Genomic DNA, 26,319 nt, shown 5'->3' with positions numbered 1-26,319 from the left:
ATACCCGGGTTTGGCCTGGCGGCCGTGCGGAAAGTGGCGGCCCGAGGCTCCCATTACCGACCGCAGCTCAGGCCCCGTCGCTTCCCTCCGCTGTCACGTGTCCCGCCCTCCTGTCACGTGAGCGGGCGGGCGGGGCCAGGCGCGCTGCGGATCACATGACGGCCGGCCCGGGCGGGGCTAGGTGCCAGGCGCGACCCCGTCGCAGCGAGGAGCGGTCGGGGCTGTGGTGAGTGCGGAGTGGGACCTGCGGCGTGTGCGGCCCCGGCTCTCCGCGGCTCTCCGCGGCTCTCCGCGGCTCTCCGCGGCTGCGCTGCGTGTCCCCTCAGCGGGGAGGGGGGGACCCGCTGCGCTCCTGTCTGAGGCGGAGCGCGGAACGCGGAACGGGCCTTCCCTCAGAGACCCCCGCGGCCGAGCCCGGCGGGGTGAGGGTAGAGCCCCCCCGGCTCTGAGGCTGCGCGGCTCTTCCCGGGGGCAGCGTGCGCTCGGGGGTGACTTGGCCTGTCGGGAGCAGACCGAGGGAGGGCTCCGGGTCCGGAGCACGGCTCTGAACCCGCAGCGGCGTTTCCTGCTCAGCTGCTCCTGCCTTCGTGGTGTTTTCTCCTGTGCTGGGCACGCAGGGATGCTAGGGAGTCGCCTCGGCGCTCCCGCGGTTCCTTTGGGATGCAGCCCGTGCCGGCAGGCTGGGTAGTATCAAACGGGAGTCAGAAGGAAGCATAACAGGCTGGTTTTATCAGCGGGCATCCACAGGCAAGGTCTCGTTGTTTCTTGGTATACAGTTAAGTGTGCATGGGCTTGGAAACGCACCTCTTCTAATGTAGGAGGTCTTCAGAGAAAGACCTGGAATGGATTGGAATGCACAAGTTACAGAGCCTCTTACAAAACACAGTGCGACTATTCTGGAGGAGGGCAGATCGTTGTTTATGATGCTTTGGGGTAAAATCTCATGAAAGTGAGCAAGAGCTAACCCATCTTAACTATTGCCTGTCTGTATCCAGATTGTGTTGTGTGTATTGCAGTGCACTGTGTGAGCACAAACACCGTTCAATTAGAAATCAATGATTAGAGTGTATTTTGCTGTATAGATGGAAGACCTGAAGCTTTTTCCTTTCCCAGTTGGTTAACCAGGAAAGTGAAAGCCAGTGTTACATGTAATTTACTGCTGTTTTCACTTGTATAATACATCCTACATTGTTCTGCCTTGTGTTTTGAGACTAAGCTCAACAGTGAGGCGTCTCCGTTGCTGTAGTATGCTTGGATAAGTAGGCTTTATAAATTATATTCTGTTCTTAATACTTGCTGTGATTCTTCCAGGGGAGCGTTTATGTCTTCCTAAACTCTGACTTGAAGAGGTGGTGGAAGGACATGAGAGAAATCCTTAACAAAGCCTTTTACTTGTTCGGGTATTACAAAGCTCAATAGAAGTGCAGGAGAATGTTTCCAAGGTGCGCTTTTCATCCAGCTTGTATAGAAATAAGGTTCCTCAAACTAATTTCCATGGTGTGCTGACTGAGCAAGGCTTGTTAAAGTCTTGAGCAACACGAATTACAACCTGGTTGGAGTATCACGAGGCTATCTGCGCATTATTAGAGATGTGCAGTTTCTTCCTCAATGATTAAGCCTCATACTTCTAGTATGAGCAGAGTATAACCATGGACCTGCAATCCATTCATACTGGACCTGCAACCCATTCTCCAGCCCAAGGATTGGATGATATGGCTTTTCCTTTCATGCTGTCCTTTGTTCCTTTTCTTAGGTCTCTACAGACTTCTAGGGAAAGGTACAGTTTTCCAGCGAATATAATTATTTACAGCAGCAGAAAGACAAGCTACTAAAGTGAGCTATAAAGTAGGACTTGGCCATTTAGAAATATAATAAACTCTAAAGGTTGTAGTTAAATCGGACAGATTCTGTTTCTGGCATTTGTGGTTTTTGCCTGGCTTTGACCTCTTTCAGTAGCTATAAATCCAAGCTATTGCCATACAGAAAACTGTGCTGAAAACTGAAGGTGTGCGTGTAGCCAGAAACACTGTGAGCTTCCCAGTTATACAGTCATAGAGTGGTTTGGGTTGGAAGGGACCTTCAAAGCTCATCTCGTCCAACCCCTGCAGTGAGCAGGGATATCTTCAAGTAGATCAGGTTGCTCAGAACAACATCTAGCCTGGCCTGGAATGTCTCCAGGGATGGAGCATCCACCACCTCTCTGAGCAAGCTGTGCCAGTGTTTTACCACCCTCCTTGTAAAGCACTTCTTACGTGTCCTTACTGATCCTAGAACAGGCATGGAGTGTGTTTGTGGTACCTTGGTTAGCTTGGATCCTAGAAGCACTAAAGTGGTGTTTTGTGGAGTAAAGAGAGTCTGGGGTTTTACCAGTGTTGTAACTTCCTCTTTGCATTGCTCATATTTTCTTTCTTCCTTTTTTTGTTGTGATAGTGAGAGGTTGTGAATGACAACTTTGTCTTCATCAAGCCTTGTCTTGCTTCAGATATTTTACTTTAAATAAAGACTCCTGTTAGAACATAAATTGCTTAGAGGGATGAATTTGAGTTTCTCAGTTGCCTTATGCTTGGTCACTGTTGAGTTTTCCTTTGCATAGGAAGAAACTGCAGTTGGAAGTAGAAATTGTTTCATTTTCTGTTGCATCATTCACTTAATAGAAACACTAGTTGACTTTCTTCAAGGAAATTAGATGTTTGGATTTTAAGTTGCACACAGGAAACCCAAGCCTGTGTTATGCCTAAAATTGGACCTGGAAGAAACAATACAAAGACTTTATGTCTATTCACAAATACTGGTTTTGGTTTGATTATCCTTCATAGCCTCTTTCTCTGTTGCTGAGTTGATTCTCTGCACGTAGCCTGCCATGCTTGGTTCTGCAGAGCCAGATTATTGCTAGGGCTCTGCTGCTTGATGGTGTTAATGTACAAACAAGGAAGCGCTGCTGCCTTGTGCACTGCAAAACAAGGTGAAAGTAATGAAAGGGAGTAAATTGTGTATTAGGGGATACAGAAAGCTTATACAAAGCTTGTTCAAAGTCAAGGTTCTTTGTAAAATGAATCCACTGTAGCAGTAGTTGAGTTGAAGCCTTTTGCTTTCTTGTATTCTAAATAGACAACTGGTAGATTAAAGGGGGGAGGGAGTCTGCCACCTATTTGCATCATCAAATCCTAAAATACTTTACTAGTTGAGGATGAAGGTGGTTTATACATGGAGCAACGCATTGGTTAAGAATAAAACCATTGTTCTTCCCTAAAACAGTGTGTGATCCATAACTTACTCAGCGTCTTACTTTAAAGAATATGTCCATAACTTTGAATTACAAGTTATTTATTAGCAGTCATTTGCCTTCATAGTCAGTGCTAATAAAGATCTTCAGTGTCAACTTATAAAATACATGTTGTCACTTAAAAAAATCTTCCAATATTACAGAAGTTTTGGATTTTGTTGATTGTTTCAGCTGCGTCGTTCCAGAACCAGTACTGCACCTTCTACAATGAGATTCCCTTTGGGTTAATGGATATATATGTATTATAATCTATATATTGTTTTAATGGGTGGAGAAAGCAAACAGAGATACGTAGTGATTGACGGCAAGAGTGAGGAAATGAAGTGTTCCAAGTTCAAGCCATTACTGTGGTATACACTGGTTGTTACACAGCCTCATGCAGATCTTCTGACTTCTTCTGACTTTCATGTGAACTTGGTGAAATATTAACACATATAAGGAGAACTAGGATGATATTGTCAATATGTGCGCACCTCTTGCGTGCATTTAGTCATAACTTACTGGTGTAACAAATACTTTTCAGGCTGCTTAGTCATGCGTTTTTCTTACTTTAATGTTGTCGGGAGGAGGAAATTATGACAAAAAGAGTTCTTTTAAGCTTTAGCCAAAGTATTTCTACCAGGAAGCACTGTGAGGGAGGCAGAGCATTAGAAATTAAATGAAATATAACAAAGTAGAACACTGTCTCAGATGTAACCATGTATTAGCTTTTAAATGTAACTCCTTGTCCTGGGAATTCTGTAAGGGGAGGAAAAAGGATATACATAGACTTACAGGCGCTGTGTATTAACCCTGTACGTTATTCTGAGGACAGCAGCTCTCTAAAGCATCAGGAGCACTGGAATTCCAGACACCTTGGTCTTCCGAAATCTCAGGCTGTACAGAAAACAGCCTGGTAACTGGTGTGAAGAGGCAGCATTGCTCACAAACGGCTCCTTTTCTGCCTTCAGATTTGAATGCACCTCAGTTTTTAGACAAGTCTGGTTTTAAAAATGGTATGAAAGCTGTTAGCAATTTACAACAGAGCAAGTGAAATTCAGTGTTTGTCATCTTCTTCACCAACATTGTTGCTAAGGATGCATGCATATTGGTCAACATATTGATCCTGTTGTGTTTCTTAACTAAAAGCCAGAGAACAAAAATAAGAGGCTGTGCAATCCAACAGATAAATTCCAGCATGGAAGTTCTGGATTCAGTCCTAATGCTCTGGGGCCTTGAGGGGAAAAAAGTGAATTCTTCTTCTCCTGGGCCTTTATGCTTTTTGCATGTTTGAATTAAGAGTCTCTTCTAGGAAAAGATTTTCTCTCCAGTGCTTACCCAGTGTCTAGTGCCAGGGGGCCTGATCAGTTGATCCCAGGCGAGCAGTCAAAAAACCTCAGTAACCCAACAAAAAAATGATTAAATTATTGCAGCTTGTTTGGTTTTGATTTATGAATTAAATCCAAACACGAACAGCAGATCATGTGTTTGATTGTGTCTGTACAAAGCACACACTTGAAACATAAATGGGATGTTGTATTGATGTAATAGCATTCTAACATGCTTTTGAGTGGTCCTGAATTACTGCAATCACAGTACTTTTGTGCACTTCTGTAAATAGCATCCATCATATTTGAAGTCATTTTACAAACTTTATTTAGTTAATTAGGGCATTAAGGTAGAATAGCTCTGATAATCGCTGTTTGTCTTTCCACATGCTGCCTTCTATGTAGGAAAATACGAGGTTGTGCAAAAAAGGGTGGGGGGACTGTATGTGAAATGAACAGCACAAGGAGACAGGCTCAGACAATGGAGGAAATAGTTTGTCCCTAACAAACGACAACAGTAGATGTTAAAAGAAAACCAAGTATAAATATGTTATTTTTACATATATAATCAGTTAAATCTTTTATGTATTGGTGGGCATTCAGTAGCAGTGCTGGTGGCTGCTGTAATCATTTCAATAGCACCAGTTCACCATCTTACATGTGTGGCTGCTGTTAGATTGACATATGACTTTAAGAAAAGACTTCAGTGCTGCTTCCTGTAACAACAGATATTGTACTGTAGCTTGAGTCTCATGCACCGAAGAGCAGGGAAGATAGCCTGGAGCTCAGCAGACTCTGGCTGATATACAGCTGTAGCCAACTCTCATCCAAGGCAACACCTTACCAACCTTTGATTGTTTTTAGATAGCAGCTCACAGCCTCACATTGTCCTTACTTCTTATTTATTGTCAAAACACAGTAATAGTGCAGTTGTCAGGGCAGTTCCGAGTTGGTCATGTACATGAAGTACATTTAAATTCCCTTTTATTCAAACCTTACTAGAGGACAGATTAACTCTGTCTGTGATAGACTCCTGTGTCTCATTTTAGTTTGCTATACATGTGTCTGTGCTCATGAAACACACTGTACATCAAGTGCTTTTTGAAACTAGTTGTACTTCAGCCTTGTGGGAATATTCCTTGCTCTGTGAGTGCAATTACAATAATGTCTTTGTTTGCTCTGTATGGACTGAGCATTCCTTATGGAAGAACTGAGGTAAGCAGTAAGGAGCATATTTTGATATGTTGACATGAAGGTATGTCTTTTCTTGGGTAGCTTTATAGTGGTTTTAAAACTACCTTGTACCTCTGAGTGTGCAGATGAGCCTGAGGAAGGACCCACCATGTGAGCTTAAAGTAATCCTCTTCTGCTGGTTCTGCTGGGAGTTAAATTCTCCCACAGGTTAGTGGCTGACAGAAATCTGCTCTGTGATCCTGGCTCTTCACACACACTGCAATTAAAGGAAAAAAATACATATTTCATCTATGGAGGATTTCAGTGATTCGGAGGTTTATACTGTCTTGACTTGTTGATGAGGCTGCAGTGTTGCGTTTTGTGCATTAGGGAGGTAAACCTGTTTCTGTGATGAAACATCCTTGTATTCTTACACGGTTTATAGCGTGTCTCAAAGCAAAACCAGAAACGTTCAGACCTTCTGTAATAGGGAACAGTTATGAAACATCACCAAGGGGCAAGAAAATTAATTTTGTTAAACCTTGTTAATATTTCATGTAATTTACTTTTCCAAGATAAGTCCCCATGGTAAAAAAACCACATTCAGCATGTGCTTAACTTCAGCCACTCAGTTGATCATCAAAGTTTGCTGTTCCTCCCACTGTAGCCCAGCATTAAGCATCTGTTAAATCCCTTTTTGGTTTCAATCTTTGTGAAACAATTTAAGAACAAATGTTTTAATTGTTTTTGGCCAACAGCAATGCGAGGACTTGAGTAGAGTTTCACAATGGAGGTGAAATCCATCGTCCTTGGCGTGGAGGGGATGACATGCAATTCCTGTGTTCAGACCATCGAACAGCATGTTGGGAGGTTGAATGGCATCCATAACATCAAAGTAAGTGACACTATCACTATTTCTTACAAAGCTTTGATCTTACATGAGAAACCATGGCAAGGTATGCACCAAGGGAAGAAAATACGTGGCAAGATGAGAAGCCGATGGTAGAAGTGCATTAGTGTGTTTCTGGTATAAGAGAAAAGCAAGTGCTCACTTCACTACAGTGGGAGCTAAGTCATTATCTGCTACTCTTAGGTAATTTTCTGCTTCACAATGAATTCAGGATTGTGAAGTTAAGAGAAGTCAAAAAAGGCAACAATTAAAATTTAAATAGGATAAACCAAAACCCCTAGAGCTTAGACTGGAGAAGAACAAGCTGTCCTTATCCCTTCCACTGAATAAATGTCTGCTTGCCCACAAGCCTCCAAGCCTTTTCTTTCAAACTGATAGTGCACAGAGGTCACTTACACAGGTTGAAAAGCCTTTGTGGGCTTGAGGTGTCCAGTTTGTCATGTGGTAGTTGATTTACCATGAAAAATAGAGCTGCTTTTGTTGTTGTTCATGAAAGAAGAGTAGCAGGTAGTGCAGGTGACAAAGGAGTCTAGCCAGCTCTTTTAAGCATTAGAAGTTTCCTTTCCTTTGTACTGTTTGTGAGGAAATGGGAGAGAAAGTGCAGCAGAACTGTAGTCCTGAACTGTTACCAGAGCTACTTGGTTTGCCCTTAATCCAGACTTCCTTGATCTGATTTGATACCAATATCTTGTTAGTATTTTTTCTATCATGGGCAAAATACTGGACTGTAGAATATTCCAGGGTGAGCTGATCATTCCGACACAATCCATCATTTTATAGTAGTTTTAAAAAGGGAAACCATTTGAAAGTTGGGAGATTCCTCTTAGTCTTACGACCTAACCTGTGTTAGGAAGAACAGTCCTAACAGCAGCAGCAACAGAAAATGGCAGAGCTTAATTCCAATATTTACAAGACACATCATTTTTCATCTCCCTTCAGTATGGAGCTTTAACATGACAGGAGGCTCTGCACTGACACCAGAACCTTGGATCACTGAACAGACCATTTTAGAGCTAGGGATACCACTGTTAACATTTTTGGCATCGTATGGTCAGATAAATCACCAGGTGTCCACAAGCATGAAGTCAAATGAAGGCTTAAAACATCTGTAAAATAATAAGCCCTAAATAATCTGACTTCAGAATCCTCCCTTTCTCCCTTATTCCAGCAAAAGATGTAATCTTATCAACCTTGCACTCTTACTGTGCTGAGAATGTGCAGATGACTTGAGACAGGAGAAGGACAGAGTCCTGCTTTGACTTGCTTGAAGACATTGTGCATCCCATAGTGTCCTTTACATAAGGAATGAAGCAGGTTTTTAAAGGAGAGTAGTAAGAATTTTGTATTCTTAATACAAAATACCTTACCCAAAGGGAAAGACTATTTCTAATCCCCCTCTTAGCAAGAAAATGTATTACAAAAACTTAATCTGAGTAGAACAGGACCCTAAGAAACAGGACTGTAAGAGATCATGCGTAGTCATTGTACTCATTACAGCAGCAGAGCCAGATCATTTGTTTCAGAAAAATCTCTGAGAATAGTAAACCAGGGTTTTGTTCAGTGATTATGAATTAGGTCAGCACAGGAGATGAATGTTAGGTGGCTGATACACACAAATAGAGCTGCATTTAGGCTATTTTGCCTCCAGCTGCAATGAAACCAATAAATGTCCATGTTGGTAATTCTGCTGAGGCACGTAATTGGGACAAAAAACGAAGGAAGGTTGTTTTTACAGTGGTTTAACTCATCTAATCTAATCATGACTGTGCTCTTTAAGTTGTATCTTTGCCCAGAGAAAAGGTAGAATTGAATGATAATGTGTTTGGCCTCTGGCAGCCATCGGTTTTCCCTTTTGGAAATAGCAATAATTGTGTTTGATATATTGTCAGTTGGGAGCAAATTAAATTGAGGATATTTGTACCGTCTGGTGTGAAAGGTTAACACCAAATCAGGAGGTCTCTGGATCAGCAAAATGTACAAAGGAAAATCAGCTTCCTTAATGTTTGTCATCTATCGAACATCGAAACTGAAGTTTGTTCTGTGTGGTCTGATGCTCTTTATTGCTCAGAGCAAGGTGACAGCCTGTGCCTGAGATGCCTGGAAACTCTGCGCTCCGTTCACTGCTACTTACATTCTGTGCTCTGTGTCAAAGAGTGTTTTTTTCCGTCCTCGTAGCCTGAGGGTAGTTCCTACTAACTGCAGAACTGTGCATGTGATTAGAGTTTTTTCTGTTGGGCCCTTTTGCTTTGGGGATTGAATTGGGTTAGTCATCATGGTTCAAGAGAGTTTGGCTCTGGAAATTTCATTAAATGTGTTGATGCTGTCTGGGTGTTGTAAGTAAAAGTGGCCAGACAGACTTATAAAGGATGCTGAAACTGGGGTGCGGAACTATGTTCTTTCTAGCTGTGGTGTTGCACAGATGAGTAGAGATTACTTCATGGTGGCTGTTGGTGTGGCTTTACTCCCCAAGATGAGTACTGTTGTATAAAATTACACTGAACAAGTATTGCTAATATATGCAAGTAGAAGTTGTTTCTAGTCTCATGTAGGGTATTAAGTTGTCATCCCTCAGTATTGCAGTTTGCTAACTTAGTTTGGGTTTTTTCTCTCACCAGGTATCTCTAGAGGATAAGAATGCAGTCATCATTTATGACTCCAAACTGCAGACTCCAGCAACACTGCAGGAAGCAATATATGACATGGGATTTGATGCTACATTAGCTGATTCAAATCCACAACCTGTTTTACTTGACACTATTTTTCTTACAATTCCTACTCAGTCATCTCTAACTGCTAAACAGATTTGTAGCACGCTGCTAAAGAACAAAGGTGTTGTGGATGTTAAAATGTCCTCTGATCAAAAAACTGCAGTGGTGACATTCATTCCTTCCATTGTAAATGGCAAGCAGGTTATGCAAATGGTCCCAGGGGTGGATTTAAGTATCTCTGCACCAGAGGTAACACCTGGAACCTGTGAAAGTTCCAGCTGGTCTCAAGCAAGTAGCGTTGTGCTGCGCCTGAAAGTAGATGGGATGACCTGTCACTCCTGCACCAGCACCATCGAGGGGAAGATTGGCAAATTGCAGGGAATTCAGCGGATTAAAGGTAAAACCTTTGTGTATTTTTAGGTAAACTGGAGTTGATCAACCTGTTCCCCAACAGCATCGTGGAGATATCTTGAGTTTAATTAGATAGCTTAGTGTGACTGTTACTCTTTGTGGTACCTGGTATTTAGTTGCATGTTTAATTTGGACTAGGAAGTAAGAAAGGGGCCCAAATTGTCGTAAGGCTGTTGCTGTTACACGTGTGTAAGTATTCAGTGATTGCTTTGGATTTTGGTGGGGAGCCTGGAGTAGTCATGTTCTGTAATTTTATTACCAGTTATTGAAACCTCTAATACCAGATGTCTTTTTGTATTCTAATTAATCCTACTTTATATTTTCTGTTCAATTAAGTATTAATATTGGCATGTATGCAATTGTATCTTAAAGGCAAGAGAAAAATATAAATAGCTTTGGCATAAATGAATTGCCACAGACCCTTGATAAAAGAATAAATTCAGTAAGAAATAATAGTGCTATTTGTGAATATCCTGGGGAAAGAACAAAAACCTGAGGAAAAGAGGAGTGGAAAATTGTTGTAGTAGACAAAAAAGGTTGAAGAACTGAGTCGTTTGATATTTACCAAACCAATTCAGTCTCCTTTCCATTGCAGTTAGGTTTCTGACCATTTAAAGCATTCAAAGCGTTTTACAAGATCTGTTGCTCTTGGGGCAATGTGCTGCTTGTGCTTAGGGCAATAATGCACACTTATTAATTTTCAGTGTCCCTGGACAATCAGGAAGCTGTTGTTGTCTACCAGCCTCATCTGATTACAGCAGAAGAAATAAAGCATCAAATTGAAGCTGCTGGTTTCACAGCATCTTTCAAAAAGCAGCCTAAACCCCTCAAGCTCAGTGCCATTGACTTGGAGAGGCTGAGGAATACTCAGACCAAAGGCTCTGAGACAGCACAGAAAGAAACCTCAAGTATGAACGACACAAAGACAGTTGTCTTCAGGATTGATGGCATGCACTGCAATTCATGTGTCCTCAATATTCAGAGCACCATATCAGCACTCCCATCAGTAACAAGCATAGTTGTTTCATTAGAGAAGAAATCTGCTATTATAAACTATAACCCAAACTTAGTTAGCATAGAAGTACTGAAAAGAGCCATAGAGGCAGTGTCTCCAGAGACATTTAAAGTCAGCCTTCCTGAGGAGTACGACAACGTAGCACTTCTCCCCGCGCTGGTGTCTACACTGAAGTCTCCTCATCCAGCTTTGAAGGATGCCAGCCAGCCACTTACTCAAGTTGTTGTAATAAATATTGAGGGAATGACTTGCAACTCCTGTGTGCAGTCCATTGAGGGAGTGTTATCGCAAAAGGCAGGTGTCAGATCTATTCATGTGTCTCTCACAAACCATAATGGGACTATAGAATACGACCCTCTGCAAACATGCCCAGAAGACTTGAGATCTGCAATAGAGGATATGGGATTTGATGCATTTTTACCAGGTAATGACATTAAACTTTTACATTTAAAAGGATTATGCAGTTTTGTTTAGAATTTGGTACTACCCAAGATGAAATTTAGTAGTTGGCACATTCTTTGTGCATGCCAAGAAAAGCTTTTTATCTTCACTGAGATAATGAAATACACATGCACTTCCTTTAGTATAGCAGATTAATTAAAAATGATTGAGATACCTGGAAATAGAGGCATGTGCATATTTCATTTTTTGGTTTAAATTTACAGCAGCATATATTTGTTGCTGGGGCAGTGCCAGCTCACCCTCATTGCTGTGGCTGTTCACAATGTCCTGAACTGCAATCTCCTTTTCAGCTCAACCCTCTCCTGAAGTGCAGCTGGAATCCCACAGAACTGAGCCTCCCTCCAAAGTGTCACCAGCCTATCTTGTGAGACAAGAGACAAAGACTGTATCGAAGTGCTATGTCCAGGTCACAGGAATGACATGTGCTTCATGTGTGGCCAACATTGAGAGAAATCTGAGGAGAGAAGATGGTAAGATACATGTCAGTGTAATCTGTTCAGCTTCTGAGTGTTTCTTTTAGAGAATCCATCTAGCTTTGGTACAGCTTTTTTATACGGGTGGGTTGTCAAGAGAAGTGCCATTGCTGCTGTTTCATGGGTGAGAACATAGGATGATAACAGTGTGGTTGTTGCTGCTTTGTGGCTAGAGAAGAATGCCTCTGCCTTTGCAAAAGCAGGAGTTGGAGTGCTCCAGAAAGCGTATAAGGATCAAATATGGATCCTTGTGAAACTAAACTAAGTCTTTTCTACTGGAGGGACATGCCCAGGTTAAAGGCAGAAGCATTATGCCTGTGTTAGGAAGCGAATTATTAGAGAAGGACAGTAGTAATACGGATTAAAGAGACAGTTAATTTTAGCTCTGCAAGTCAGGACAACTCTGTCTGTCTTCTGTCAGTGATGATTATATTTGCAGGGACAAAAAGTTGCATAACTGTGATGTAACGAAGAGTTGTTAATGTAGACTGTGTTTAATCACTGTAATGAAGATGGCTGTGTTCCAAGATAACCTGGAATTTAATCTTTTTTTTCATCCTAGAAAATGGATGAATCTAAATCCTTTTCAGTTGGTGTACAGTAGGATTGCACATTGTTAGAGCTGCCCTTTCTCATACGTGTTCTCTCTTTGAAACAGGGTTCTAGAAATGGTAAATGCAGATCACAAAAATAGGCAGAACTGTATTTTAGAAGACTCTTTTAAGTAAAACCAGATAATCTTTTCATATAGCATAGATTGAATGTCTGTAATTAGACTGTTAAAACCATGCAGCTCAGGTGGAGTAATACTTCACCTGCCACACCTACGCTTAAGTCCTTTTGTTGTGTTGTTGCTGTATCTTCCAAAAATGCTGATGTTTTCCTTTCTCTGTACTTCCACTGTGGTAGCTTTCTCAATTTCAGTCAATTGCTGCTGTGCCATCCTGCTACTGGAAGTGTACTGGGACTTTTAAACATGATCTGCCATTCACACGTTTTGTTTTCTAGGAATACATTCCATACTTGTTGCCCTAATGGCAGGGAAGGCAGAAGTGAGGTATAATCCTGCTGTCATACACCCTTCAGCGATTGCAGAGCTCATCCGGGAGCTGGGATTTGGAGCTACTGTGATGGAAAACTGTGGTGAAGGAGATGGGATTCTGGAGCTTGTTGTAAGCTAATAGTTAAAACCAACCACCCCTGTCTTTATTACTTTTATCTATTGGATGTGCTTGTGTGAGTATTCACTTCCTAAAGCGTTCATTGTAGATTAGAGCTTAACTTACAAAGAATAAAGTATAAGAGTACAACAGGTATGTGTCACAAACTCATCCTGTCTTGCAAACTGTGCTGGCTCAGTTCTGCTACACTAAGTCAGAGAACTGTTCCTGTGGGATTTTTGTTACTCTGGTTATTTCAGGAATTCCCTTTTTACTTTTCTGTAGCTGAGTTGAACTCAGTGTAGCCCAAGCTCTGAGCTTCAAGAGCTAGCAGAGCTTTAGCAGAGCTTCATAACCTTGTCTCATCTATAGTGCTCTCTCATCCTTAACTAAAGAGCTCCACCTCATTGCTTCACACCCCAGAAACATGCAGTAAGTAATTCAGGATGGTCAGAAGCACTCTTTCTTTTCCTACTTTTGAAGATGCTTTTACTGAGTAACCTGTGGCTTTGGTAACAGGAAGGAACCTTTATTTTCCAGGTGAGGGGAATGACGTGTGCTTCTTGTGTACACAAAATAGAATCCACCCTCATGAAGACTAATGGTGTTTTATATTGCTCAGTAGCTCTGGCAACCAACAAAGCACACATCAAATATGATCCTGAGATTATAGGTCCTCGAGATGTTATACAAGTGGTAAAGGTAAGTCTGGTGAAGGCACCAAGTCTCGTACAATATCCATTGTCTTTTGAAAAGTATTCCAGAAACAGGAGGAAAGACTATTAAAGGAAAAAATCTGTGTCTCTCCTTCCATCTGCTATCTTATTAGTGCAGGGTTCTGCAGATAATATGTATTCTAGCTCAGAAGCAATGCTCTGTTATGACTTTGCCTAAGCTTTTATACAGAAATACTAGGAAAGCCAGGCTATGGTAGAGTTGAAGATACCAGTTATGGGTTTGCAGAAAAATAAAGCGCATCCATGAGTGCTGTAGCAGGAGAGGTGAAATTGAGATAAATTTCTTGGCTTTCTCCTTCAATTTCTCTACATCTGTGCCTTAGGAAAAAAACATTTTGAAACCCCACATTTTAGAATAGCATTTTAGTGTTCTAAAAAGGGAGATTTCTACATCAGATTGCTTTTCTGTCTTTGCAAGGTAAATAAAACTAGTAACAATCACATTACAGGTAGTAATAATGTAAATATAAGGCTAACACCATCAGTAATCTGACAATAACTTTGTGAGCACAAAGTCTTTAAAAATAGGCTGTTCTCTTTTTTTATTATTATGCCTTTTCCCCTTAGGATTTAGGCTTCACCACTTCCTTAGTCAAAAAAGATAGATCTGCTAGTCATCTAGATCACAAGCAAGAAATAAGGCAGTAAGTATTCCTGAACATACTTAGATTCTTCTTTCTTTAAGCAACAGCAAAACTTAACGATATTTTTATGTGACTCTGCAGACTTGCTAAACCATTGCCCACTGGCCTGCAAACCAATTCTGTTTTTCTTTTCAATCTGAGGTGGAAAAGGTCTTTTGTTGTGAGTCTGGTTTTCTGCATCCCTGTCATGGGGCTGATGATCTACATGATGGTGATGGACAGTCAACTTTCAGATGCTCACGCGCATCACAACATGAGCAGTGAGGAAGTGGAGGCTCTTCACTCCTCAATGGTCCTGGAATACCAGCTTCTACCAGGATTGTCTGTAATGAATTTTCTGTCCTTTTTACTCTGTGTCCCAGTACAGGTAAGTGAGAATATGACAACTCCTACTTCACTGGGCTTAAAACTGACTGTAATTATAGTGGTTCTTTTGAAGTGGTTCTGCTGTGGCCGAAATAGGTGGTTCTAGGGACTGTTAGGGGCAGGCCAGGCAGCGTAGAGGTGCTATGCAGCATCTGAGGCAGCTTGCCCAGCTGCACTGGTGGGCACAGGGAGGAGCTGGTGGAATGGTGTGGAGGTGAGAAGACTCAGGAGTACTATGGGAGAGATCAGAGCCCTTGGCTAGAGCTTGGATTTTTTTCAGGGCGAGATGGAGAAGGCAAATAACACAAATAAAATGGGTGTCTCACTCTCTTATGGAAATGCTGCTGCTGTGTGTCACAAATGTGTGTGTATATATATAAAACTAGATACATGTTTATAAATGTGTGTGTGTGTATGTGTATATATATATATATATATATATAAAATACAACTGATGCTCCTATTACAGATGTTTGGAGGCTGGCACTTCTATATCCAGGCCTACAAAGCAGTGAAGCACAAAACTGCAAACATGGACGTGCTCATTGTACTGGCAACCACCATTGCCTTCGTGTACTCACTTGTTGTTCTTCTAGTTGCAATGGCTGAGAAAGCAAAAGTGAACCCTGTAACTTTCTTCGACACACCTCCTATGCTGTTTGTGTTCATCTCCTTGGGCCGGTGGCTAGAGCATGTTGCAAAGGTAAGAAAAACAAAAGCCATGGTATCTACAAGCTGCAAGACACTAAGAGTCATTTCAGAATGTTGCGTACCTTAAAACAAGTCCCATGAACAAGCTTTATGAGATTCTTCTAACCTTCTTTGTTGTAAATTCATCTTCAGTAACTAGTAAAAATCTGAAATGACTTAATATGAGTCTGTCTGAAGAAAGTCTTTTTAAAAGGGTAAATTGCAACACATGCAGTTGTTGTTTACCCAGCAATTTCTTTCAATAGCATAGTCAGAAAACCATGAAAATTATTATTCTAGGGTAAAACATCAGAAGCACTGGCAAGACTAATTTCATTACAAGCTACTGAAGCTACTATTGTTACCTTGGGCCCCGATAACGTTCTTTTAAGGTATCTTGCTTTGTCATTTGCTTTTTCTGTTGTTCCTTTTTTGTTGTTAATCTGCCTAATTCACAGAGAAATGTTACCATTCTGTAGAACTATGGAGCAAATAACTTCAGATTTGCTGGCAGATTTGCCAGACATTAATGTTAAAATGCAGAAAAAGTAACTCTGCTCTTGTCTGGTTTACTGGAATCTTGCTAAGTTTTGCTGTGATAAGAAAAAAAAAGTGGGTTTCACAACTAGAGAGTAACTAAAATGATGATAAAATAATGATAGCGCTCTTTAAAATGGCCTTTCTTCTGGCAATTTTTATATACACTTACAATGTCAACCAGTGGGATTATGCTTTGTGTGTAGTGACAACTGGTTTTGCCTGGTAACTTCAGTTGACAGTCTCTTACTAAAAACACTGTACGTCATTCTAGTGAAGAGCAAGTTGATGTCGAACTGGTTCAACGAGGTGATATAGTCAAAGTGATCCCAGGAGGTAAATTCCCAGTGGATGGTCGTGTTATTGAAGGACACTCCATGGTAGATGAATCTCTTATCACAGGTAAGCATTGCTTTTTACAAGTGTAAAAATGTTTTTCTTTAATCTAGAGAAGGGAAGTTGAAACTGATGTTCTCACTCCTCTAATTGCATGCTAGGAGTTGGTAGCTATGATAGTATTCCTGAAAAATCTATCTTGGTATCTTTTGTTGCCCTTTTTGTAGGTGAAGCAATGCCTGTGACTAAAAAACCTGGCAATACAGTTATTGCAGGTTCTATTAACCAGAATGGATCACTGCTGATTTCAGCAACCCATGTTGGAGCTGATACAACTCTGTCCCAGATCGTTAAACTGGTGGAGGAGGCTCAGACCTCAAAGGTAGAGTATTGTCAACTGAAACATTTGGATTTTGGCTTATCACTTGGGCATCAGCATGGCGAATCACTTGGAAGAGTGGTCAAGATGGTTTAGATCTGAATTGCAGTTGCATAATGAAGTATCTTGCTGAATAAGGACTTGGATACAATCTACAGCTCCAAGTCTCATCGTCTTATTAAGCAAATACATAATTATACAGTGTGATGTGCCAACTGTGCTGCAAACAGCAGCTCTGATTGTGTCTGTGTCTGAAGGCACAGAGTAAGCATAATGCTGCTGGAGCTGACATCTTTCTTCTTTCTAGGCTCCTATCCAGCAATTTGCAGACAAACTTAGTGGCTACTTTGTTCCTTGTATTGTGGCTGTCTCTGTGGTTACCCTTTTTGCCTGGATTATAATCGGTTTTGTGGATTTTGAAATAGTAGAAAAATATTTTCTGGTGAGTAAATCTCTTTAAACACCTTTTGAAATGTTTAATAAATAGTTAGCCTGCAAGTCTGTTAGACTGCAGTGGTTCCTTCTCTGAATTATCCTTGCAGGCAGTGGCTGGCTGTAATTATTGTTGTTACATTTTTTACACCTTACCACTCCTACATTTATACTTAAAGAGGCTTTACAGTTGTTGATCAACTCCTGAAAGCTAGTATTAGAAAGAAGAAATCAATTTAAAATAGTAAATACTTAGCATTAACATTTTCCATTTCCATCCCTTCTCTGTGGGGAACAGAAGCTTCTTGTGCCACAAGCTCCAGTTGTGCATCAAGTTTTGTCAGCATAGCTCTATGTTAATTCCTCTTCGAAATCAATGGGATTTATCTTCATTACAGATGCTAGAGGAAGATCAGGACCATCCTAATGTGTACCTAGGCTTGCTTAGATCACGGATTTCTTGGTTCGTGACTATTTCTGATTAGAAATGATTCATTTACAAGAAAACAATCTTTATATCCTCTTTCTTCATTGCTGCATATATTTTTTGATAGAGTATCTTTTATTACATTACAGCATAAAAGTTGTAGCGTGTGGTACCTTATTTAGGAAAAAGTCCTATAAATAAAACTGTTTGTGGGCATATGCAGTATAGAACAGAACTTAGTAGTTAATTAGTCTTTTAGTCATTAATTTTAGCTTTTGCATAATTTGCCTGAGCTTTACTTTTTAATATTCATACTTTAGCTTATATATTTGCAGGTATTTTAACGTCAAAGGCAATGCGTAGTTGCATCCGTTGTTCAGTTTCTTCTACTATTAAAACTTCTGCCACCAGGGTTACAACAAGAGCATTTCTGCTGCCGAAGTGATAATCCGCTTTGCTTTCCAAGCCTCCATCACAGTCCTGTGCATTGCGTGTCCCTGTTCTCTGGGATTAGCCACCCCCACGGCTGTGATGGTTGGTACTGGAGTAGGAGCACAGAATGGAATACTGATCAAAGGAGGAGAGCCCCTGGAGATGGCACATAAGGTAAGAAATGTGGGTTACTGTTACAAGAACTCCAAGGGCTGGTGTTGGTGGCATGTTCCCTGTTGCTGCCCGAGCAGATCACCACATGTACACCAGCACATGGCAGTAAGTGATGTATTGCCAGCATGTGGCAGTGAGTTTAAATTAGGTGGTTTTCTAAGGAAGCTACACATTAAAGCTTTGTTCACTGAATGAAGTCTTCTTGTTTTGCTGCAGGTGAAGGTGGTTGTATTTGACAAAACTGGTACTATTACTCATGGGACTCCAGAAGTGACACAGGTGAAGTTTCTAGTGGAGGGCAGCCAACTACCACATAACAAAATGCTGGCCATAGTGGGGACTGCAGAGAGTAACAGTGAGCATCCTCTTGGAGCAGCAATTACAAAATACTGCAAGAAGGTAAGTTACTTATACAGGAATAGAGTAGTTTGTGTTATGGAAGAACCTCTCTTGCAGCACTTAATGTGTATGAATAGTCTTGAGTTATTTATAAAGTAATTGATATTCACTGGGGAAAGATAAAAATTGTGGAGCCATATAAACCACTTAACACCATGTCAGAGGCACTGGATATTCAAACTTACATTTTGGTGATTGAATATTTCTCTGCTCCTGTGTTAGTTTGACTGCACTTTATTTTGAGGGGGCTGTAAAGGCAGAATGCTTTTGTATCTTTTAAAACTGTCTCAATTTACATCCTCTTTCTTTAGGAGCTGGATGCGGAAACCCTTGGGACATGTACAGACTTTCAGGTAGTCCCAGGCTGTGGCATTAGTTGTAAAGTCACCAATATTGAAGGATTACTCTACAGGAAAAATAAAATGGTTGAAGAAAACAATATTAAAAATGTGACACTGGTGAAAATTGAGGAAAACGTGGAGGAATCGGTGCAGCCTGCTTTGATTATGGATGCTGAGCTACCAGGTAAGCTAACGCTGGTTTATAGAATAAAGTGGATAACTCTTGCTCTTTTCTTCAGGATCCTTAAGAATTAAGTAATTTTTTTCTGCCTTGGAGAACTGGGCTTGCATCAAGGCATATCTGAAATAGTTGGTCACCAGTGATTGTCATGGTCACACATCACTTGGAACATTTTGATTTTGAAGTTTCACATTGAATATGGGGCTAGGAGATCACATTGCAGTTGTCTTTCAGCTCTTTCTGGTTTTACTTCGCTTTATCCTAAATTACCATTTGCTAGCCAAAATCATGTATATTTGCAGAACTGACTTTTTTTCAATCCAGAACAGTTCATTGATTAGGTCTTCCTTATATATTGGGCTGCTAAATATACATTAGAAGCGCTGAGAAAGGCACTCGGTCCTTTACTGTCCTTTGACCTGTGATTCTTGGTCCACTAACATAGTAACTTCCCATTACTGAAGAAATGTTAGTGTTTTTCTTGCCAAGGACACATGAAAAGACTCGTGGGGCAGAAAGTATTGAGAAAAATATACTTTGTGTTTAGATTATCTGTAATGATATTTCAGTGCGTACTGGGAGAACCTGGACAGGATTAGCTGGAGGGAAGCTTCCCGGTTATCTATATGATGATAGGATTGTATTTTCTTCCTTCAGCTACTAGGACTTCTCAGAAATACTCTGTTCTCATTGGGAACCGGGAATGGATGAGCAGAAACGGCCTCGTTGTTAAAAATGAGGTGGATAAAGCCATGATGGAACATGAGAGGAGAGGTCGCACAGCAGTTCTAGCAGCTGTTGATGGTAAGTTCAATGCTGTCTTTTTTTTATTCAGAGGTTGATTTGTCGCCATTTGAACAGAAAGTAGTAAGCAGTAACATCATAGAAGTTACACCTGAAGCAGAATAATAGGATGCAAAGAAATCGTTAGCTAGTTTTATAAAACCCTCCATATGCGAGACTTCTTCCTGCCTTTCTTAGTTGACAGGAGAGTTTCACATAGTCATAGAACCGCAGCCTGGTTTGTGTTGGAAGGGGTCTTAAAGCTCACACAGTTCCAACCCCCTGCCACAGGCAGAGACACCTTCCACTAAAGCAGGTTGCTCCAAGCCCTGTCCAGCCTGGTCTTGAACACTACCAGGGATGAGGCAGCCATCTTCTGCCTTCTCTGAGAAACCTGTTTCAATGTCTTGCCACTAGGAATTTTTTCCTAGTATCTAATAATATTGTTAATAATATTAATAATTACTATAACATCTTAAATATTAATGTTAACTAATACTTTAAAATGTTTGGGTTGTGTAATTATGTTAATATTAATATAATTAGATTAAAATGGTACTTAAGTGTTAGTTAAATAATGATGTAAAGACTTCAAAGAGAAGGAAGAAAAAAAGGGATATTTTTGTTGTTGCTGGACAGTCCATGTTCTGTATTGCCTTAAACACTGCTGCCTGCTACCTGTTCTTGTTCTGCTTTTTACTGTCAATATTACTGCTTCTGGAATTGGTCTTATGAGGGGAGAAGGATGTTACTGTTTTAGGGTAAAAAAATTACAAACACATTCTGTCCTTTTAGGAGTACTTTGTGGCTTGATAGCTATTGCTGATACTGTGAAACCAGAAGCTGAGCTGGCAGTCTACACTCTGAAGAGTATGGGATTAGAAGTTGTCCTGATGACTGGTGACAACAGCAAAACAGCAAGATCTATTGCCTCTCAGGTAAGCTGTTACACGTGCTTGGGTTTGCAGCTTGCTACAGACCACTCACAGGAAGCATGTTGTGTCATGATGTCACTTGTGGCTGGCTTACAACTGGGCTGTTGTGAAAAATAGTAAACACATTCCAAGTAAGAGGGGAGGGGAACAAAAGAAGCCTTTTTGAATGGAAGCAGAATCAACTTCGGATTCAGAGCTATTTTCATATTAGATGGATTTGATACTTAGCTCATGAGTGATAGTGTGGGTTTTGACCTTGCTATTAAAGGTAGAAGCTTTGATAGCAAGTAGGAATGCTGCAAGACGGGTTTGTATTTTCTCTCTCTTCAGGTTGGCATCACCAAAGTGTTCGCAGAGGTTCTTCCCTCCCACAAAGTAGCCAAAGTGAAACAGTTGCAAGATGAAGGAAAGCGGGTGGCCATGGTTGGAGATGGCATCAATGACTCCCCAGCTCTTGCTATGGCCAATGTGGGAATTGCTATTGGCACGGGTACTGATGTAGCCATTGAGGCAGCTGATGTGGTTCTAATTAGGGTAAGAAATGAGTGCTTCATTAAAATGAGAGGTGTTAGAAGGCCCAGGATGTCTTGAATGGTTCAGACACTGCTGGCATATACAACCTTCATAAGCCAGGAGAACTGGAGCGGAATTTGCCTTAGTCATGTTTGTTTAGGGTAGTGATACTTATCCTATGAAGGAAACTTTCCCATTTTCTGGGCATTGGGCACAGAATTTTGGGGTAATTAAAGTTTGAGGGTGGGCAGAGGAGGAAAAAGCGACCTTTGACAAATGTAAATTACATTTCAGTAACATACCACAGTACCTCCAAGGGCTACAGTCACTGCTTCCTGCATATCAGCACCCAACCCCTTGACAGAAATAGTGGTCAGTGTCTAGATCTGAACTGTGTGGTGCCGTGTGTGTTACTGGATTACAGTGACATCTGGAATAAGGTTGGGGCTGATCCTATGGGCTCTATGTGGACAAACTAGAGCAACATAAATACTTACTACATATAGTCTGTTACATCCAGTGTATGGTAGTTAGCTTGAAAGTGTGAGTATGATGGTATGATAATTACATTATGCCCTCTTTTATCTCGTTGACCTCTCTAATAATCATATTAACTTGCAGGATGACTTGATGGATGTGGTAGCAAGTATAGATCTATCAAGGAAAACTGTGAAAAGGATCCGGATCAACTTTGTCTTTGCTCTAATTTATAATCTCATTGGAGTTCCCATAGCTGCTGGTATGTGAATGCTTCCCTGCAGTAAAGTAAGGTTGTGCTTAGTGAGCAGAAGATGGCAGTGATTTACTGTTGTGTGGAAGAGTATTTTCTCTATTTCTGACTGTCAATAAGTGTAGAGTTCTCTGCCTGGGGGTGTTGCAGGGGTATACTTGTGAGCTGTCCTCCCACGTTATGGCTATTTATTAGCATATAGAAATAAAATTAAAATTAGACAGTCCATGTGAAATTGTGTATGTTAATATATGAATAATGCTGTTCCTGCTCTGAACTTATTTTCTAGGTGTTTTCCTGCCCATTGGTTTGGTTTTGCAGCCCTGGATGGGATCTGCAGCCATGGCTGCCTCCTCTGTTTCTGTTGTACTTTCTTCTTTGCTGTTAAAGATGTGAGTATGAACATTTTGTGGTTTGCAATTTTGATTTGAAGCTCAGGTCTTTAACTAAGAGTGGCAGAAAATAAGTGTGGGGCTGTGACAGAACAGTTCAGGCAGGTCTGTGTTCAGCAGCAAGAGGAGTCAGTTGATCCGAAGTGCTTCAGACAGTAGTGTTTGAAAATGTCATTTCTCATGTGAAGAGAAATGCACAAGTCAGAAGTGTGTTCACAACAGAGAACTCCTTAGTGGCCTTTGTCAGGACACTCTGGTTTCTGAAACAATGCAGCTGTGAACACCACACTGACAGAGGATTATTGTAGTAAGGAAGCCAAGCTGCTGCATTTGTCATTGTATTGCTGTTCCTTTACTCTGCGGTTAGAAGTAGTGTAGCACTGTGATATCTTGTATTATTTACCTAACACAAGTTCTCAGAAGGAGAGCACAAGAGTTGGTAAGTGACAGCTGCAGCAGTCCACTCTCAGTATATGCATTTTCCAGGATGTTTTGCTGATGCTCAGCACCACTTAAGCAGTTAAATACTGAGTGATGTGCATCAGCTTTACCTGTTCTGTGTCCTGGCCAAAAAGCACAGAATTAGCCTCTGGTTCGATAGTAGCCTTAAAATCTGAAACTTTCATCAATGTATAATAGATCAAATTATAAATGTCTCTGGCTGGTGCATGATTATAGCATGTAGAGTAGTTACTTTCCATATTTTGGTGTACTTTTCTTCAGCCTGAGCTAAATCTGGCATCTTCTGTTTTTTCCTTCCTCAGGTACCAGAAACCAAGTCCTGAGAAACTTGAGTTCCGGGCCCGTGGCCAAATAAGACACAAGAGCCCATCGGAAATCAGTGTCCACATTGGAATTGATGAGACTGGGACAGGCTCACCTAAACTGAATTTAATGGATCGAATCATCAACTACAGTAGAGCCTCTATAAACTCTCTCTTTTCAGACAAGCGTTCAGTGAACAGTGTAGTCCTTAGTGAACCAGATAAGCATTCACTTTTGGTGGGAGATTTTGGAGAAGATGATGACACAGCATTGTGAAGGACTTGCCCCTTACCTCCCACCCCTGCCAAGCAAAAAAGCCCTGAAGCAAAATGGAAAACCAGCCAAAACAGCTGCCTAGATATCTGTGCATGTACTGATTGTTTCTGGAGGGCTTTTCAGGTGTATTTCTTCTTGCAGAAAGCTGGGTTTTTTTCAGTGACTTTCCAGTGACTTTGTTTCTTTGTTTGGTGGGGTTTTTTGGGTTTTGTTTTCTGTTTTTTAACAGTCAAGTTTAGTACTCTGTTTAAAAATTACAAATGACTGCATCTGCAAAATGCTGAAGGTTCTGTGTTTGCAGATAGATGTGCCTTACTTCAGAACTTCCAGGACACCTCTCATTCCCACAGCTTGCCTTCTACCAGGAACGGTTCCTCACAAATGCCTTTTCTTTAGACATCTGGTTCCAGCTTTTTACACTCCCAGCCTCAAATCATCTCACTGTTTGTGATCTGGATTCCTGTGAGGCAGAGATAACTGAGAGGTTTGGGGTTTGCTTTGACATCATACCAATGTTTAACTGTACACCTCCATGCCCCAGTACACTCCTACTGCTAAGATTGTCTGCTTGAAGGTTGAATGGGTTGGGAGGTTTGCTCATTCTCAACCTCTCCTAAGCCAAAAATTCCTGCAGTATCTTAATGCAGTATGAATGTGATGTAATATAGCAGAAATGTTTAGCTTTTAAGACTGCAGCAATGTAGTTAATGCTCACTACCAGTATCTACTAGCACTCCGTAAGTGAACCAGAATAGAGTGCTGTCACCACAGGTTGCCTTTAAAATCTTTATAGTTCAGTCTTTGCAGATATGACACCATCAAAGAATTAATTACGTTAGATACTGCACTAACAGCAATTACTTGTAAAGATACTGAGTGTATGAATACCAAGAATGGTCCAGACTCTACTCGATGGACTGATCTAAATCTCCTTTGCTTGGGCTGTTTAGATCCAGGCTTTCTGAGTTAAGACAATCTTTGTTACTGAAGTATCAGAATGCAGGGTTTGATCATTAAATTATTAATATTAAAAATATTCTTAGTGAGGAAGAGGTGTTCATCACCCAGTTGCTACCTACCTGTTTATTACTTAATATAGTTTTTTTAAATCTCTGCTGAGGTGGCTGTCTGCAGCAATTGCTAGGTTCAGTAATGGTGAATTGCATTACAAAATATAGTTCATGGTGTAAATATGCAATTCTAATTTGTACTTATAGAGGAGAAATACTCAGTTTGGAGTGCAATAAGGAGATGTCTGTAATGTTCTAGTTTTTAACCTGAAGTCTGATGTCAGTACATAGATTGAGTATGTAAGATCTCTTAAGTAAGTAGCTTTTGGGTTTTATCTGAGAACAGAACAATACCAGTGTATGAAAACAGAAGAGTTGTGCTATGGAATGTGTTTTTAGTAAATCAGTGTGCTTGATACCTTGCAGTGGGGAGAACATCATCATTTGTTGCTGCTACTTGTTTTAAGAAACAACCTATTTCTCTTGCAGGTTTTAGGTTCTTAATATCTCTATGTGAATATAGATTATATTTTAAAGTGGATTATATTTATCTATGTGTATTTTGTAGTGTTAAGAAATGCTGAGACAGATTACTTGCAAAGTCATTCCATAAGATGATGTTCTCAGTTTTCAGCAGCAAAGTTGTTTCTTACAAAGCAGATAGTTACCTGGTCGTATGACGGTGGGTTTTATTCTTAGTGCTCTACAACTATGTTTCCAAAGATTTCTGTTTTCTTCTTTATCCACACTTGTTCTCAGTGGTGTTCTTGGCAAGGTTCTGCAGATGAAAGGGAAATCTCTATGTACTGTTGTCTGGATTGTGCTGATAGCTGGTCTTGATCACGCAGTGAAGACACCAGGTAGATCCAGGCATCCCATGCTTTCAAGAGGGGGGTTTCACTTCTGCAGGTGCTGGTTATGGTTTGTATAGCATGTAAATGGCAGGCATCATGTTCTTCCTGCAGGAAATAGAGTAGTAATTTAGAGGTAAATTCCTGGTTGCTAGGTAAAGCAGCATGAAGAATTTGTTAATTTATTTCCAAATATATTTTTAGAGCACTTAGGCTTCTGCCTTTTGTTGTTCAAATTGTAGGTAGGCTGAATGTTTAGTAGAATACTAGTTTCATTGCCAGCTTTTTCCCAGTGCAGGTGTTTTTCTAGGCTTTTCCATTTTCTCTGAAACCTGGCATTTGTCCAATTACAGCAAAATAAGGTTACTTTTCAAAAGCAGGATACTTAATGAGGTGCAGAGATGATTATGGGGGAATAAGGAGCAGTAAAATACTTGGCTGAGAGGTAATGGGATAGCAGCTTGTAAGTACAGTCAGAGGATCAAACTCAGGAGAGAAGAAATCACTAAGTTAAAGACCGGTGTATAAATAAGGTGCTTGTGATCAATCAAGGTTTCAGTTGAGGTGAAGCTTTTTCACTGTAACAGCTGTTAGTCTGGGAGACAGCTTCTGTTAGAGGTAGTGTCGGTAGAAGGCAAAACGCTGTTGCACTTCTGAAAGAGGCTTGTATTAAGGGATGCCAGGAAAAGCAGTGGTCAGGACTTTCCAACCCAGGCAATCCATCTCCATCCAGTACTCCTCTTTAGGAAAATCTGTCTGGACTTGTCTTTTGAACTTGAATTTAGTACTCAGTGTTTAAGTAATGCGTAGCTGATTAAGAAATCCAGAGTCCAGATCTTTGTCCAACACTCCCTGTCCAAAAGTGTGATACTGACTCACAGAATGTTTATCTTGTTCTTAAAATATAAGGTGCTTTATGTTGAAGAACCAAATATTGTTCAGTTTGAATGTACAGTGCAAGTGGAGTAATGTGGGAGCTGTTTTTTCCCAAATGTAAATGTTTTAATATGTAAATAGTTGCTCCTGTTGGAGACAGTTTGGATTCATAATTGAAATATCACATGGAAACGTGCAGTTTCACATCCAA

At 40.7% G+C, this 26,319-nt stretch overlaps 1 protein-coding gene across 1 annotated transcript; it reads left to right on the top strand.

Annotated features, from left to right (window-relative positions):
* The first annotated feature begins 169 nt into the window (after positions 1–169).
* Positions 170–26,319, top strand: ATP7A (ATPase copper transporting alpha). Its single transcript, XM_065689347.1, has 23 exons — positions 170–226; positions 6,522–6,658; positions 9,289–9,778; positions 10,497–11,231; positions 11,560–11,739; positions 12,751–12,914; positions 13,443–13,604; positions 14,207–14,283; positions 14,425–14,650; positions 15,119–15,352; positions 15,640–15,731; positions 16,151–16,278; positions 16,440–16,594; positions 16,899–17,033; positions 17,862–18,056; positions 18,273–18,455; positions 18,767–18,980; positions 19,635–19,781; positions 20,556–20,698; positions 21,026–21,229; positions 21,830–21,947; positions 22,228–22,330; positions 23,095–26,319. The coding sequence occupies exons 2-23, from the start codon at positions 6,551–6,553 to the stop codon at positions 23,369–23,371; spliced, it is 4,470 nt and encodes a 1,489-aa protein (XP_065545419.1). The 5' UTR covers positions 170–226; positions 6,522–6,550; the 3' UTR covers positions 23,372–26,319.

The sequence above is a fragment of the Lathamus discolor genome, chromosome 9 (genome assembly GCF_037157495.1).
Source record: "Lathamus discolor isolate bLatDis1 chromosome 9, bLatDis1.hap1, whole genome shotgun sequence".
Lineage (NCBI taxonomy): Eukaryota > Metazoa > Chordata > Aves > Psittaciformes > Psittacidae > Lathamus > Lathamus discolor.
Note: the sequence above shows the minus strand (reverse complement) of the source record. Positions and strands in the feature narration are given on the sequence as shown.